Raw genomic sequence first — 17869 nt, forward strand, 5'->3', positions numbered from 1 at the left:
ACGCTCCCAAGACTGGAGACTCTCCACCAGAACTGTGATGGCACACAACTGTCTACTGGTTAAAACTGCATGCATCTCTTTTCCATTCTCCAGTCTCCTTTCCTCCAGTCTATTGCTAACAAATGCTAACAATTGCTAAATTTGCTCCTTGTTTTCCAAGGTTTTTTGGTCTTTTCTGTCTTTTTTGCCTACCTCCCCACCCTGCAAATATCCCATCAGCTCTGTGACATAGGTCTCTCATCTCCTTCATGGCCCAGGATGTTACAAAGCATCTCTCCAAACTGCTACTGCATTCAGCACTGATGCAGGGGTCTGCTAGGCTTTGGAGATAACAGAAATTAAGTAGTTGTCAAAAGGAGGGTTGTCCTACTAGCCTCCTATTAGCAACACATTACCCCCCAGTGAGTAGAAAATAGAGCCAGCGTATTATCAGACTCCACAGAGAATCAAGCTTAAAGTTAACCACCCCCCCTCCCCAAATCAACAACAAAAAACTCCAAACAAAACACCTGACATGGTGTATCAACAAACTGTCACTACTATATCTCTGCTGGAAAAATTCCCCACTGCCTCACACATTCAACCTTCCTCTTCATGTGGGAGGGCAAGTTGTGCTTCCAGATGCTCTGCACAGCTACCGTTGGGGATAGACATTTACAGATGATCTTACAAATGAACAAAGCCGTGGCCATCCAGCCCTCTGCATGCCACTTACTGGGGAGATCTCTGCAACAGAAGGCTAGGAGAAAATATTTTGCTGAGAGTCACACAGATCCAAGCTTCACAAGGGGTCACTGCACTAGGTTTTTGGGTTTGAGGGTCAGCTCTGTAGAACTGGAGTTGAGGAAGCTGATTTCAAAGCCTGATGATCCTCCTGTATATTTAAGGGGTTCATTTAGGAGTTTGGATCAAACAGGGACATGTAAAGAACATAGAATTTCTCAGACCTTTGAGAGCCTCAGATATTTGTCAAGCACACATACAGCAACCACAAAGATCCCTGTAGCCATGATATCAGAGAAGATAATACCTATATCCTGTATTTTGTTTGCTTTTTAAAGCATATCACACACGTATTTCTTTTCAATTTCTGAAAACTATTTGCAAACTTCCGAGTCCTCAGAATCTATATGGTCTTACAAATCCTTATTCCAACCATTTAAAACTGCATGCATCTTTCTAGGGCTTCCTAACAAACAAACGGACAAAGAAAAATCTCAATTTTCTAAAAGGAGCGCCTCTACCATTGCACAAGGCCAATCCCCTGCCAGTGGTGTATGGGATGTGTGTGTGCATGCGTGCTGAAATTCATTTAATCTCTTTGGTCTTTTGCCTTCTTTGCTGTTTTGTGCAGTTTCCTGTTGCTTCTCATTTCTGAAGCAACCTGTTCTTAGCTTGGTTTCTCATAGAAACACCATTTATGGAATTATGCAGCCTGCACAGTCAGTACCAGCCTCTCCCTAACTTTTTAACCACTTAGTATCAAGTAAAATTAATAAAAAAGAGGAAGTTTAAAAAATATACGACTTTCAATTACTGGAGGACATATACTCAAGTTAGCAATGCATTAACTTCAGTCACAGGATACCAGACCACTTGAGAGCTCTTCTCCACTAATTGGTTTCAGCTTTTGTCTCCTCTTCATCATTTTTCCAGTGTCAAAATTATATATAAACCAGTAAGAACAGATGCACAAATTAGCAACAATTGTTGAGGGATATAAATATAGTTATAAGACAAGAGAAGTTAATCCATCCCCATCCAAAACTGTGCCTCAGTTTGCAGCTTCTGTAAGAGGGCTTTAAATATTTTTGAAAAGTTCAGTGCATTACGGAATAAAAAGTTGAACTGCTTTTTGCTTTTCAGTCATTATAGTCTGAGGAGGAAGCAAAAAGGTAGGATGATTTTAACAAGAACCTCTTCAAGTGTTATATAAATTCAGTGTTCTTAAAACCACTTTGCATGTTAACTAGATGACAAAGTAGTTTGTTAACTGAAATTTAACCAAGTTTTACAAAAGGAAAGCAAGTCTGTACAAGCAAGTCTTTACAAAAGTAAAGTTTTGGTTTCTCTGAAAGAAAACTCAATTTTCATTGTCAAGTTTAGTCCAGAGCAGAGAAGACTAGGGGTGCATTAGTTCAATAAACATAAATTGATGCATTTTTTTACTATAAGTTTGATACATTTGTTTTTATTATCAGGCCAATCAGTTGCCTGACATATTTTTTTAAAGTATATTTTCAGTGCTATTGAAGAAAAAAGGGAATCCAACCTTGCTGAGTTAAAATACTGCTCTGTAAACTTCTGAAGGCACCTTCATTATTCTCTCCAAATTACTATTCACAGAATTTCATCATTAAAACATCTAACACACTTCACTCCATCACCCTGTGAACTTCACAGACCCTTGTGTAAACTCAGAATAGCAGGGTGTGAATTATACATCACAGGCTCTTCCTAATTGCTGATGGCTTGCTGGTGGCTGCAGATCTGCAGTGACTTGGCACGCTGCACTTTTGGGATGTTATCTTTATTACAACACACGTGTTTAAGTAATGCATCCAGCGGGGTGCCTTGCAGCCAGTTATTTATCTGTTTTGTTCTCTGGAGGGTACAAGGCGCTCTCATGCCCCTGAAGACACCAGGAGTTCCCAATAGGGACCAAATTCACAATATATTCCTAGTTCAAAAAGATTGGCAGAGAGTCAGATGAATACTTAAACAAGGTAGCATGTATTTGTTCTTCTTAAAGGATGCTGTGCACAGTGCACAAAAACATAGGTTTAATAAAATATATAAACCAGCTCTATTCTTTGACTTAAAATTTTTCAAGACTGAACCATTGATACACACATACTGAAAAGAGGGGGTGATCCTGGGTGGAAAAACTCACTCTAATATTAATGCTCAGGCTTATCGCACAGCTTTCATGTTAAGTTCAGGTGTAACAATGGCTGCAAACTAAGCAAATTCCTCTCTCTACACATGGATTTTATCTTGAATGTCTTTATCCAAAAGACAATGATTTTCCCCCTCAAAAACAACAAAATGGCTAGGAAGTGTCTAGCAATTAGTGGTACTAATAGCAAAGTAATTCACATTCACTCATGAGTGAAACCTACTTCCACACTTACAAAAATTATTACTAACTTAAAAAAATAAATACATTATATTTTCTGGAAAAGTAAAAAGCCAAGATTCACTCCGGGCAGACACTGGTAGAAGTTCTCAGGAGCTGGCTTTTGACAGGGAAACAGAATTCCTGTTTAGGTAAAATTCACTGCCATCATTTGGGGGAAGACGTGGGAAGGCGGATCCTTTCCCTCCTACTCACTTTTCTCAGCCTACAGCCTCAACCAGAAGCTATGGCAATGCAGGAGGGGCCTGAACCCAAATGAAACCCACACAGTTTCCCCCCACCTACCTGCAACACTAACTTTCTGCTTGGGGCATATACCTTGAACAAAGAAAAGGAGGTAGAGGTCTTGCTAAGACTTGATTCTGAGAAACAACCCACCGACCCATTAACACATTTTGGGAGGAGACTGAAGCTCACAGACTGGCAGGTAGAGCAGTACCAGGAAGCAAGACATGGATAAAACCTGCTCTTGGGCTTCTTCCTGTTTAATGCTGCTTCTCATCTTCAAACATAAATCATCTGTTTTCATTCTGCCTCCCCCCAAAAAGGGGAGAAGACAAGGAGGGAGATGGATCATACAGTAAATTCTAAAACCAGGTTCTGCTCCTGCCCTTTCCGGCAATAAGGCCTTCCACAGAAATTAAAGATACATAAAATTTGGCTTAGACAACAGATTTGGGGAATACTTGAAATTGTTATGGAAGAACTGGCAGAAATCTATACGTGGTATACTGTAGTTTTATTTATTAGACATGGTAAGATTAAAGTGATTTCACTTTAGCTTCAATAACCTCCCATGAAAAAGCATGAAAACAGAATCAGATGAGCACTTGATCAAAATCAGCCCACTGGTATAACCACCTCCAAAGGCAACCTCCTGTCTGACCTGGGTTTGGTAGGATATACCTCATGATAAACCCATTAACATTTCAAAACGCACGTCTAGCAAGCCAGAAAAAACAGCCTTATGCCTATACTCACCAACAAGAATATACCACTAAGCAGCGTGTTGCTTTGGCAAGCCCCAGCACTAATATGTCCAGTTACAGCTGTACCCTGTGAACCCTCCTACTAGCTGCAATCAGAGCTCAGCTTTGTACTGTTGTTGATATTGGTAAGTCCTTTCACACCAAGAAACACCAAGACTAGATGTCCTGTGTGTGAGGACAGTGGGAGGAGGAAAAAGACGTTTGCTTAGTTGAAATTTTCAAAAATAGCATACAATTACACAGCACCTTGCAATCTAGAAATTTAACACACTTCATAAGCAACTAATTAAGCATCACAACGCTTACAGGATGAAGAGGATAAATTGACACAGCTGGTCTGAATATCCCGACACTCAGCCCAAGTGCAAACTATTTGGTCATGTTTAAGGGGAGAATTTTTGGTGTTAGAACATAATTAAACCAGAAAACTAGTTAAAAATGTTTTTGTCTACAAAGCTGAAAGCAGATGGACTGTTTAATTTCTGCAAATGGTTTAGTTCAAGTTGTCAAGATGTTTAAAAAGCTCCGAGATCAGGTTAATGTTGTTGAGTATATGATTCATAAGAATTATGTGAAAGGGAGAAAAGAAGAAGCTGTCACTTTCACTGTGCTTGGATGCCAGCCCTAAAATAAGCTTCTTGGAACAGTTCATCAAAGGAATTTTGATTACAAAGCCAACCTTTATCCCTTCACAGAGGACTTCAAACCTCCTTTTATAGCAGAGATTACTATATTTGGCGAAACCTAGATAGCATTAAAGCCATTATCACTGCAGTGAGATACTATAAATAGCAATAGTAATGTAAAACATTTAAAATTCAGCCTGGGAAGCATGATAGATAAACAATATTATCTATGTGTATTTTAGGGTTGTCTATCAGACATAATCTCATTCATGATAACGTGCACCAATTTAGTTACATAATTCACCTTGTTGTTTAGTCCAAATTACTTGCATAGTCTGGGGAACTCCTTTCCTGATTGCATTTGACAATAGAATTTATATTTAACACGCACATATGTGGGAAAGGTCAAATCACGCTCTGAGGTTCTGGATTTGTCAAAGTTAATTCTCATTCAATAAATCAGGATGGGAAATGGTTTCGTTCTCTGTTAAAAGGTTCTGTTCATTTGCATCAAAAAAGAGTGTATTAACCCCAAACCTCTTCATCTTAGTTTCATCATCACCCTAAATTCTTAAGAAGAACATAATCCTGAAACAAATTCTGCTGCCAAAAAGTGACAGGAAATCATATTTTCTTTGTGGATAAATTAGTCTCTGAACCTTACTTTCCATAACAATAAGCAGGAGATTATGAACTCATTCACAGGAAGTCCTGATAAGGCTCTAAAAAGATTTGCTTTTACCCATTCAGGTCAGAAAGACCACTGTATTTTGCATAAAATGTTGTTTCCCCAAACAGAGAGACAGCCCACCCTCTAAGAGAAGGGTAACACAATAAGCAATATCATGGCAGAACTGTCCCTTATTAAAGGATCATGACTGTTTTACAGACCTACTACTGGCACTAGAGGAAATTTTTTTTTCTACATAGGTTTGATACTGACTTCTTGTATCTTAGCCCTGCTCCTCTCCCCTCCCCGCCCCCCCCCCCAACCAAAAAAAAAAAAAAGGAAAGAAAAATAAGCCTGCAACCTTTTTAAAAAGAAAAACACAGTATGTAACCTAGGAACTAAACCTAAACATATCACAGAAAAACTGGTCATTTAAATACTCCTCATTTTAAAACAGACCCCACAAACACAGAGTAAATTCACATAATTGTAGAATAGCATTTTCTACTAGTAGAGTGTTTTGGGTTTGCTTTTAATTAAAATTAGAGGTGGTCCCAAAAGCCCAGACCCAATCATCCCTGAAAATTAAAATATTTAATCTTCTCTGGAACAGAATTTAGTAAACCACTTCTCCCACACAAAATGTCAAACCCGGCTAAGTGCACAGGGCTGTGCTCCTGCACTTCTCAAGTTCAAAGGGCCAAAGTTAAACCCAGATGGAAACATTCAGTGTCAGTGAAGCTCGTTATTTCCACGTTGACTGTGAAAGTGGTGAGCAACCTCACCCTGAAGATCCAGTAAAAATTAAGATCATAGGCTCCAGGCATTACGATGCATTCAAACTTTTAGATCAATAGATAATGAAAATTCCCATCCATTACTTTCATTTATAATCTACTTTTTTAACTGATCTGGGAGACTGGGAAAAGAAAATCACTGGATACAGCTGACAGAGGAGGGAAACCTGCACCTCTGTGCAGACATACAGTCCTTCCCACTCCTACAAACTGCGGAGGAAATGCTCCGGCTCATAAATCATCAACAGGAAGCCAGATTCAATGGCTGGGCACAGCACCCTTGCACCGACTTCACATACTTCTCAATTGCCTTGACACAATAACCTTTAGCTCATAAAAACTTAGATCTTATGATATTTTTGAATAGTGACAAAACCAAAACTGCTTACAGTGTTCTCTTCTCAAAAGCCTCCCCTTGAGCTTTTCCCCATGAAAAGTAAAGAGCATGCTTGCTTTTATTCAGCCAGTTCATTAATCCACATCATTGAGACACTACCACCTACCACCAGTGTGTTTCTGTGTGCTTCAAAATCATCTGCAGTCATTCCCACTAGAGGTGGTTTCAGTGCACCCAGGCAAGAGCAAAGGCTCCATGCTGAACTCTTAGTGTGAAATGAGTCATTTGTTTCAAATCATGTTTCTTTTTTTCAATATTCATACTTAGCTATTAATTTCCCTAAAGTACATGAAAATAAGATGTTCCTAAGTTACCTTCCATTTGCTCTCAGTACATATACTGTTTTATTGCTATTTCTTACCTCTCTTTCCCAGCTTTTTCCATTATCTCAGTGGGTGTTGATTTAGGACCTCATAGGCACAGACAACAAAGTCCATACTCTGAAGAAGATCATTTAAATTGTTTCCCCTTGCAAGGTCTTTTGTGACCTCAGCCTCCCTTTGGACTGGAGGCCATCTGCACCTGCAAGGGCTTGATTCCTAAACACTCATTACCGTGAGGAACAGTGTTAAAATTACTCTTAGGCTGCAGAAGGTAATCTATTATGGAAAAGTTCATAAGATGTGAAAATTACGTGTTTGCAAGCTTCCTGTTAGCTACCCATCAGGACAGTCCAAGGAACTGGTTGGCATTTATATATACGTTTCACCTTTCATGTTACTTCACAGCCATAACTGAAAATCATAGCCAACTGTTTTCTCTTTCTATACACTGGGTCATGCATCATTTTTTGTTGTATCTTTTCAGGTCTTCACATCTCCATTCTTCTTCTTCATCATCATCCATTTCCTTTGGGCTATTTTTTCCAGTTATAATAGTTCTGTCAGATTACCCTCTCCATTTAAAGTTACTCATTTGCAAATTTAGTTTATTATTGTTCATTTGATGATACAGTTAAAATTTCAAATTAGTGTCATCCTAAAGAGCCTTTACTAAGATTTGACTGTACTGAATAACTTTCAAACCCGCAAATAACAACATACGGAAATTGATGTGAAAGTCTATAATACCATAATGACTAGCCTCATGTCATATCTAACGAATTGCATTCAGTTTGAATGTCAAGCTGACCTTTGAGTACTGGAAAAAAGTAATTTCTTTATTAAGAAAATTCACAAATGGCATCTGACACAAGAAATTTACACACCTTCTGGAACAAGCTCAGTGCCGTTAAGGAAAAAATGAATTTAAAGACACAAAACCTAATCCAATTACTGTAGCACATGATCTGTTGAGGGCAATTTGGAAGGCCTCTTCCCTTTACCTTCATCACCATATGTATTTTCTTTATTTTTATCACTGAACCATTATTGTCTTTGATATCTCATAATGTTTTTGTCTTCAGTATTGCTAGTGGATCTTTACCTGTTTACTGAGTCACCACCAAAAAAAAATGAAGAGCTGAAATGAAGTGCATCCAAGCCTGCACAAAGACTTGTCCTGATTTCAGTGAGTCTTATATCAGACTCTACATTCAACAGTAGGCAACCTTCTGCCAATTTTCTACTTGTACATTACCTCTCCCCACTACCCTCAATGCTAACGAAATGTCTTCAGATGCTTCAGATTTTCATGTGAATTTCCCAGCATCAACTATTGGGAGATTATGCAAGGCACAGTATATTAGAAATTTAAGAAATACACTTTTACCTGTTGAGCATCAAGTATTGGAAAATGTAATTCACGAGCATACTTAAAGCTATGTACAAGAGAAAGCTACGCAAGCAGTTTACAGGAAAACCACTTGTTGGAAGGAGAAATGGAGAGGTGAAGAAGGGAAGCTCTCTATCCCCAGTCCCTGTGTCTCAGCAGAAGTATTTATAGATTCACAGAACTGTGACATATTCCAGGACCTGGCTTAGCAGAGACGTAAGTGATCCCCAAAGAGGCCAGGTACAACAGCAGAGGTAAAATGCATCAAGATTAAGTTAAATTTAACTTTGTAACTGGAGCCCATAAAGATATCAAGCAACTAAAATACAACTTTATCTACTTTATTGCCTCTTCCCTGGGAAGTGGACAGTGGGAACCCGGTGATGTTCAGAAGCTCACGGTGCTGGACTACCCCAGTAACAAGGCCTGTGTTTGATTTTGATTGATTTGCCAGAGATTGGATATCAATTTCTTCTGCTCACCCAAGCTGACTAAGAAGCAACACGCTGCTGGGTGACTGAGCAGGTGCCAAGGGCTGTCATTAACAGACCTCCTGCTTGTAATTCCACTCTGGCAGAGACCACTTGAGGTGACCTTAACCTCAGCTGGGCTCTGCAATTCACCCCATGGAAAGTGTTGCCAATCTTTAACTTGCACCCCATCGTGGCTTATCAGAAGCGTGCTTGAAACTGTCAAAAAATAACTGAACTAAAATACACTTCCTTCTCAAAACTACTGAGATTCACTCCAGGTGAGGAAGAAAAAAGAAAAATCTAAGAAAGAACTCAGTTACAATTGCTTCTCAAAGGAAGACATTGCAGGAATGTGGCAATCCTATAAACAAACTTTCAAAAGTTAACTGGTGATACTTTTGAGTCTTTACACTTATTTTGGATTATGTGTCACTGTCCTCTTCATCACTGCGTGTTAACTGCCAAGCACTGGGAGGGTCCCTCCTCCCCAGCAGTTAGGAGATGGGCTGCTGTTCTTACCTGACATTGTCATGCTTCTGGATGTAGATCTTATGAAACATCATATCTTCCTGTTTGGCATTAATGTCAGCTTTCATCTCCATGGCAACATGTCGAGGAAGTACAGAGAGCAGGAGACGCTCCTGTGGAGTCAGACAGATGAACCAATTAAAACACCTGCTGCCCAGTTAACAAACACACTTTGTTCCTTACTGGGGAGAAATGAGTCATCAGTTTGGTAAGAGATGAGTACAACCAAGTGAAACGGTCTCCATAAACCCAGCAGCTGATCCCCTAACAGGTCATATGCACTTCTGTCCCAGTCCCACAATAAGAATTCAATGATTGTACAAGAAAAATTATGATTTTTCATCTCATCTGGGCTGGGCTTGTGATTCATGGTTGCCAATTCTTGCAAATGAAGGAGCCATGCAACTCAAAAAGTGCCTTTCCACCATTCTTGGAAGGACTCTGATAAACGATACTGTCTGACCTCCCACACAGCCTCTAAACACCACCATGAAGTCCTCTTTCACATAACACCAGAGGACTGATACCCCAACACCCCTGGGCACCGGTTAAAATTCCTTCCTTTCCTATCTAGATCATCTAAGCACATTCCCCCAACAGGCACAAACCTGTTCTTAGCAGCTAGAAAGTCAAAAGGAATGCCCCAACAAAACTAGCATGAAAAGTTAGCCCAACTATACAATGTAGTACTACACTTCTACACTTAAAACTGCTCTTAGTGCCCAATTGCATTAAGATCTGTAAACTCACCTACAAGAGTGTTTTCAATATCCACCTCTGTCATCAACAATTCACAGCTCTCCACTCTCACTTGGCACTTTTATTTACTGATAATAGCTTTAGTGTGACTTTCATAACATTATTTTGTAAGCTGTTCTGTATATAGCTTTGCATGCTAGGCAAAAATTAGTTATATGACAAAATGATGACTGTCTGGTAATTTTCCTAAAAACTCACACAAAAGCCTGTGCTTGTTATTATTCTAAATTTGGTGGCAATTTCATGCAGAAGCCATAGAATTAAAATCTGCAGGTAGTATGTGCCCCAGGGATGCATTTGTGTTATTTCAGAAATCACCTCTGAGAAATTCTGCCCAGACCTTCATCTTATTCCCACTCACACCCCTTGCAGTTCAAAAGAAGTTTTCACTATGGATGAAGAAGGTGGGAGGCATCTCCTTTGGGATCAGCTCCACTGTGGTCCAACCCTCGGGCAGTGCTTTGGAGTAGCTGAAGGATCCTAAAAGCTTGTGCCACTCTCATCTTTATCTTTCTTTACCTGCAGTGAGCACAAGGAAGAAAAGGGCCTTCCTTCCTGAAGACACAGATACAATGTGGTGTAAACAAAGGTCCCTAACCTTATCTAACAGCTCATTACCTCTCAACAACACAGGGAACAGTAGGGCTCAAAAGCAGTTCCTGACTCAGAGGAGTCAGCAATCCTGTACTAATTACTCACATCACCAAACTCTTGCTTGCCCATATTACAGTTATAGGCACATTCCTGGTTTCTAATTCCTAGTTTTCACTGAAAAATCCCCATTTCTTTCTTCCTCTGAGGAGACAAAGTAACTTTGGGGGAACGAGAAGAAGATGAATTCACTGGAAATGTGCTCAGCATGCACTGTGACATTTTATGGTCTACAGCACTGCCCATATTTCCCTTTTCCTCCTCCCTTCAATGTGTACCTTAAAAAGATTGATTCTTGCCTCCAGTCTCTGAAGAGGTAGTAATAACACAGAAGATGTGTTGGAGGGATTTCTATCTCCTCTTCTCAAAACTGCAGCAGTCTTGACAAGATACTTGTTTTTTAAGATACTCTTACCTTCACTAGTATACTGCAGGTACTAACAGTTACATACCCTTTTTTTTAAAAACAAAAAAAGATCATGAATCATGCACATTTCCTCAGGCTTCTGTCAGCTCCTTAAGTGCAAAAGCACAACACGTATATATGCTTTCCAGAGTAACTGGTGTATATGCTGTTGTCATTTGCATATTATAATAGGCATCCTTGAATGTGTGAAAGCTGCTATTTTATGTGTGATTTTACACATCCTCTAAATGATTTGAAGCTTAAAGGGAGATTCAGGGGCACCCACAGGTTTGGAATATTCCCTGTAGGCGCATGAGCGTGGAGGGATGCTTTTTTTTTACTTGCTTGCAAAACAGAGACACATTCAGGGGATTGAGTTTCTCTTATTAGTACTTCAAGAGATTTTCACATACATTTCTGGGTAAATTTTGCTTGGGAGCCACCACCCCTGCTCCTCCTGACACCACAGGCACTTAACCAGACTAAATCACCAATATTTTCAAGACACTTGAGATCTCCAGGAGATGAACTAATCACTCTGAGCTATCACAATTGGGGAGTAATATAGGCTTATCAAGTGAAACAAATACATGTACCACAACATCCCTTCTCGCGGCAACTAATTAGGAAGTTGAGCCACATTACAGAGCAGGTCATTATCTTTACTCTATTTGTTGGGAGCATCACAATCACTGAAAATGACCTCTGAAGCTAATAGGAGGAGGCTGTAACAAGTGACTTTGTAAAGCACAAGCCATGTTCAAAGACCTTCAAAACAACAAACCTGTTACATTTTATTTCAAATGGAACACAGAAATTAAAGACTCCAGTAGACTACAATTTTCATTTTGCTACAATGACTAGAAAGTCCTGCAGCCCTCGCTCTAAAATCACTTAGTATGCACCAGTGAGGTGACTGGGACTGCTGTTTTACAAGTGTAACAAGGCAACATTCTGACCTGATAAAAAAAGCAAGAGCAAATTCATATATAATTCTCACTTCAAAATAAGATGCAAGTATAGTTCCACTGAATTATACATTAAACACATGCATCCCAAGGAGCACTAGTCTCTAGAACAGGCACAGATGAAAGAGTACAATGCAGATCTACTCTGTTCAAATACATACATATAGATATATGTATATATGGGCACACAGATCCTACAACAACTTGGTACTACATGGGAATTTTAACTATTTGTGTCATACTCTCCCAAGGTGACCTCACAGCACTACAAATATTTAATGCCTTATGACTATCCATTTGTCTTCAGGTTTAATAAGACTTATCTTTCACCACAAGTTAAGTGATGAAGAGATGAAAAAAAGGAGAGAACAACTTTTCAGACACAAAAGACAAGCAATGCCAGAAGTAAAACTGTGCAGTCCCAATAACCTATCTCTTACTCAAATCCTAAGTATTTGCTCACTACAGATTGTAGAGAATGCCTGTTTTTTCATCCAGGAGTATTTTATTCTGGGCAAGCAATAGTGATTCCTGTTATGGCTCTGCCATAGATTACCTCAAATACTTAAATCATAAGAAGTATCTCTTCTGCACTGGACATTCTGGATTTTTCTTTACTCTCTTGCTAATTTTGCATGCTGGTAAAGGCTTAATAAAGTAAAATACACATTCCTTTGCCCAAGATAATCTGCCCATCTTTAATAGAGAACAGTACACAGGATCATCGCCAGATCTCCAGAAACAGGCAAGCAACTGTAACATCGTTGGGCTGTGCAGTTGCGTATCCCTCTACTCCTATTTGGAGACTGCCTCTCCCAGCTGAGGGCTCAGCTGCCCTTGTTTGTGTCTGCTATCACCTCAAGATTATCTCAATGCATTATGCATAGTGATTCATCTGAAATGAACCTGGAGATCAATGTCAGTGCAGGCTGTAGCAGCAAGTAATCTTATTAGGAGTCCCCAGCTGCCAGGACCCACAGTTACTGCTGGAAGTACTAGAAAGTACTTCTAAGTGACTGGCTTTGACCCATGTTTTTCTGATGTTCTGGCTTTCCTCTGTATAGCATAGTGCTTTCTGGGGAGGAAAAGAAGAAAAAGGCATAAAGCCAGGGCATTTGTCAGGGCTATTTCGTTGGGTACTTCTGACACAGAAGTTTCTAAATCCAGAACAGCGCAAGCATTTGAGCCATGCTGCAACGGCAGTCTCTCAGCAGGATGACAGAGCTGTAGTCAATCAGTAAAATGGGGTATTCTCTTGGCTCAATCCTTTCCTCCATTTCAAGGTGTGGAAGGAGGAGCGGCTGCTCGTTTCATCTTTCTGAGACCACATTCATTACAAAGGAAAAAGGATCCTTGAGCATGAATCTCATTTTCATACATATACTATCAAAACAAGGCACATGTACAGGTTATTTCACAGTAAGGGTTAAACAGCAAGTATATCAGCCGGAAGTACTTTGTGAAACACTGCCAAAAGACAAATCCATAAATGCAGGTGGGCTGAGACACGAGGGAAAATTAAGGTGTGTTGCCACAGAGATGCAAAGACACTCCAGTTGATTCATTCCTCTGACCTCTTCCTCAAACCCACAACCAAGCTCTGAGATACCTCCCAAGGGAAGAGTGGAAGCCCCGTTTCACGATTCATTTCAAATTGGACTGGGCAGACCACCACAAGAAGTACTGCAGTGCAGAAATGTGTTGGCAAGGGAATAGTCAAGCTGCCCCAAAAGGTCTTTTGTATCTAAGCTTGAGGACACAAAAGATCCGTTGCAAAAGAACCCCCGAATGAATTAGGAGAGTGGTAACATTCGGTACCCTTGACAGCTAGGCTGTATGATGGCATCAACAGGTCTTTTTAGAGCAAAACCACACCTAAGTTGGTGATGAATCTTAACTTTTTTAACAAATACAATTCACTTGAGGCCTATAAGGTATACAGAGGTGTGCAAGCAGGTGGGAACCTTTGTGAAAGGCAGGAAAAGGACCCTCTCTGGAGGTATCAAGGGACAGTATGTTTTGTGGACCAATTTTTACCTTTCACTTCTGAAACCTTCCTTAGAGCTACCTGTGGCAGTGGCTTTGCTGACAAACACATCACGCTTTGACCTTACAAAGAGCGTCAGTCTGAACCCTGTGCGCTGCTTGTACATTCAACACATGGCTTCAATGATGGGTTCAAAAAAAACTATGCAGACTCTGCATACTGTGTAATTTTAATCTGCGGAACATAGACCACAGGATATGCTGAAGTCTGTGGAGAAGTCTGTCAGGGCATTGGGGAAAAAAAAACTCCCCTGAGCTCTCTTTCAAACTTTTAAAAAACCTGCCCTCTACCATCAGCCTGTTCTTGCTTGGAGTAATCAAGAAGCAAGAGGCCTGCAAATCCCATCCTACAGGAACATTTTGCATGCTAATTCTACTGTAGCAATTTCACTTTTTATTTCCCATTGTTGCTCTTACCTGCTGCTGGTTCTCCCTTTGAGAATGAAGCCTGGCTTGTATGCATTCCCTGGTCTCCTGGAAAGCCTGTCTTTGGGACACCTCTGCTGGGTAATGGGTACACACGCCTACAATGTTTGTACAGGAGAAGATGAGAACATTGGAGACCAGCTGCAACAAAAGAAAAAAAAAGAAAGAAAAAAAAATACTTGGTTACACTTTGGAAACCTGCCATCAGAAACAAAGCACCAGCCAGAACACAGCCCCTTCCACAGCTCCTTAATCCAAGCCATGCTTAAACTTCAAGCTCTTAATTCCAGTGTATTTTACCTCTCTAGTCTTTAAAATATAATATTGTCATATATGGCCCCAAATATACATTTTTAACACTATGTATTACTTCACTGGTAAAAAATACAATTCCACTGGTAGTTCTGTAATCTTGCTTTTGGTAATTCAGTATCTTGGAGCATCTGTGACAAAATATATAAAAAAATGCATCTTTGCTCTGTCAGCTAGTAAGACTCGTACAAACAGATCTGACAGAGGAACACAAATATTTCCATTTTTGTGTACCTACATATCTGGCCTGAAAACATATCAAAGAAACCATTATTTTGAAGTAGCACTTAAAATACTTAAGGGAAAATGTTGGTATGCATAAGGTTAAAGAGAAACTGAAACAATTTTTTAAACTAGTTTCGACTTAAAATTTTATGCTACTAGCTAAAAGAAAAAAGACACAAAAACATTCTATACATTTCTGTGAACATGACTCCAGAAAGAGTTGTGAAGTCTGAAGCATATTTGGAACGGACAAGCACAAAGGAAAAGCTACATTGCTCTTCTGCTTCCGCATGGGTTATATTTTGTAAGGAAGCAGTCATATAACTTTTGCTGAAAAACAGTGTCACAATCTTTCATTTCTCAGCTATTTTAAAAAAAAATAGGAAAAAAAAAAATCCATGCCCATTGCTGGCATTTGGTTCATGCAAAATGTTCAAAACGGCTTCCGATGGTATCATGTAAACATTTCCTTTGACAGAGGTCAGTCACAGTGTAACTTTTTAGGAGCTGCAGAAACTGTGCTGGATCTCCTCTTGAGGAAAGACTTATTCAAAACACCTCTCATCTCTTCTAGGGGGAAAGTCTGTCATCAGACCTGCAAGATTCTTAAAAATAGAGATCTTTGCTGTATTCCCTAATGAGTCCAAATAGACCCTTCGCCTTTAACACTTCTTTACTGCAGAATAAAAAAAAAAAAGTAATTTCCAGGCAAGCCCACTCCCTGAAAATACAGGGCCAAGCTCTGAAGGGCAGGAGTGGCAGGCACTCCTCAAGCTCTTTGCTCACAGGGGGTGCTCAGGACTCCCCAAAGCAACCTGGTCACTGTGCAGGAGAGAGGAGCCACCTCCATGTTAAACATGGACCCACATCCCAAAGAGCAACAACCCGTCTGAGAAATCCCACTGGGACTACTCTAACTCTTTGACTACATCCACGCGCTCAGGACAGTAACACTAATTTTATTAACAACTCTGCCTCGAAACAGGATTTAGGCAGAAAACTTTTATCTTTCCGCTAAAATAAGCAATACCTTGTGCTACAGCCAGTTGAGGATTTCTCTCTGTGGACAGCTGCCAGTAGACAGCAACACTCTAACTCCCCAAGCTCCTGCATCAAAGTGCTGCATTTTGGGCTATGTCCCCGCAGTGGGTTCCCACACTTACGTATCACACTATACAGTACAATAACATGCAGATTATAGATAACCACTGGTGACTATCATCAATGTCAGCTATCTGTATTTGCAGATAACTGGTTTCCAAGGAGGAAACTACTCTCATCCCCTACAGATGGCTCTCTCCATCCAAAGAGCCCACATTTTGCATAGGTAGGGTTGTTGAAGGTGCAGGCCATACACGTCAACATGAAATAACTCCTGATCCTGAAGCTCACACATTCCCTTCAAAATTATATTCTGACTCAGCTCTTTCTAAGGCTGGCTGGATCCTGCCAGATCCAAGGTCCTCCATCTCTCCCCCAAGGTTCATCAGACAGCAGCCAACTTGCACCCAGATCCTGCCCAGTTACCCAACCTAGCGCTGCATCCAATGGCCATTTGATGGTATTTTTTGACTGATAATGATCATTTTTAGGAATGAAAAATCCCCATCTAGTATAAAAAAACCACTAGTGCTTATTATAATGAAGAAACAGCTTAAAAAGGGACCCAAAATAGGGCTTTCCTAGGAGTTACTTTGATTCCTGCTCCATGGATGCACTGATTGCAACCCACAGCCAGTGAACACCACTTCTACGAGTTCAATACAGTTAATATGGGCTCAAAGGGGTTAACACTAAATAGCATCTTTTGCATGGCCGGATTACAGCAAGACTCCCAAATCCTCTCTACTGAAGCTATTCAGTTGTGCACCGAGTAGAAAATTCGTCAGGGCATATGAAACAGCATAAGCATGCACCATATATCTGAGATGGATAAAACTGAGAGCACAAAAGATTTTAAGGAAATATGAAGTTTTCTTTTTTAATCCCAAGACTCTGAGACTTTACTTCACAGCAAAGTGTATAGTAGAAACTCAAGATAAACTCCCGAAAACAGCAACTCAACTCTTGCACAACATGTGGTTCAGATAGCAGGCAATATATCAAAAGTTAATTGAGCAGAAAAGAGGAACACAACACCTCAGTCCTGAAAACAAGCTCTCTTTCAGTATATCTCAGTGCCCACAAAAAGTCCCCCAGGTGGGGCCCACCCATGATGATACTGTTGTTGTGATGATGCCTTAAATAGCCAAACTGTACAGTTCAAGGCATGCAATTCATATTGTGCATCAATGCCAATATTGTCAAAGGGGAGTACAGAACACATCATCAGACTTGATATTATTGATAATGTTTGTGGAATACAATGCAATCCAACTTTTCAGCACTCTCTGACGTCATTTTTCACAAATCCAATGGACTTCACAGACTGATTTACAAGACAGACTCAGATGACCATGCTTCATCAAGTAGGAACAAAAACTGTATGGCAATGTAATTTTTAAGTAGCAGGGGACAGACATCCATATTTATTCTGTTAAGCAGAAGCTCATTTAATTCACAGTATGGCATCTTTGCAACACCCTGAAACATAAGGGGAGAAATCTCAGTGTAACGTTGAAAGTATCAAAGCTCTGCAGAGATTTAAAATTGAAGCTTTTACTATTTGCAGCAACACTTGTTATGTGAGCAAGAGCATTTTTTTCAATATCTGTTCACAATAATTTTCCTCACAGGTATTTTCA

At 40.0% G+C, this 17869-nt stretch overlaps 1 protein-coding gene across 2 annotated transcripts in view; it reads right to left on the reverse strand.

Annotated features, from left to right (window-relative positions):
* The window catches only part of ADCY5 (adenylate cyclase 5), a 223859-nt gene that overhangs the window by 78976 nt on the left and 127014 nt on the right, over window positions 1–17869 (reverse strand). For both annotated transcript variants that reach the window (XM_055813195.1, XM_027796465.2), the window contains exons 2-3: window positions 14580–14729; window positions 9324–9445 (exon numbers count right to left, since the gene is read on the reverse strand). In XM_055813195.1, the coding sequence (XP_055669170.1) occupies window positions 9324–9445; window positions 14580–14729 (272 nt within the window). The remainder of the gene's footprint in view (window positions 1–9323; window positions 9446–14579; window positions 14730–17869) is intronic.

This window comes from Falco peregrinus, chromosome 8, assembly GCF_023634155.1.
Source record: "Falco peregrinus isolate bFalPer1 chromosome 8, bFalPer1.pri, whole genome shotgun sequence".
Taxonomy (NCBI): Eukaryota; Metazoa; Chordata; class Aves; order Falconiformes; family Falconidae; genus Falco; species Falco peregrinus.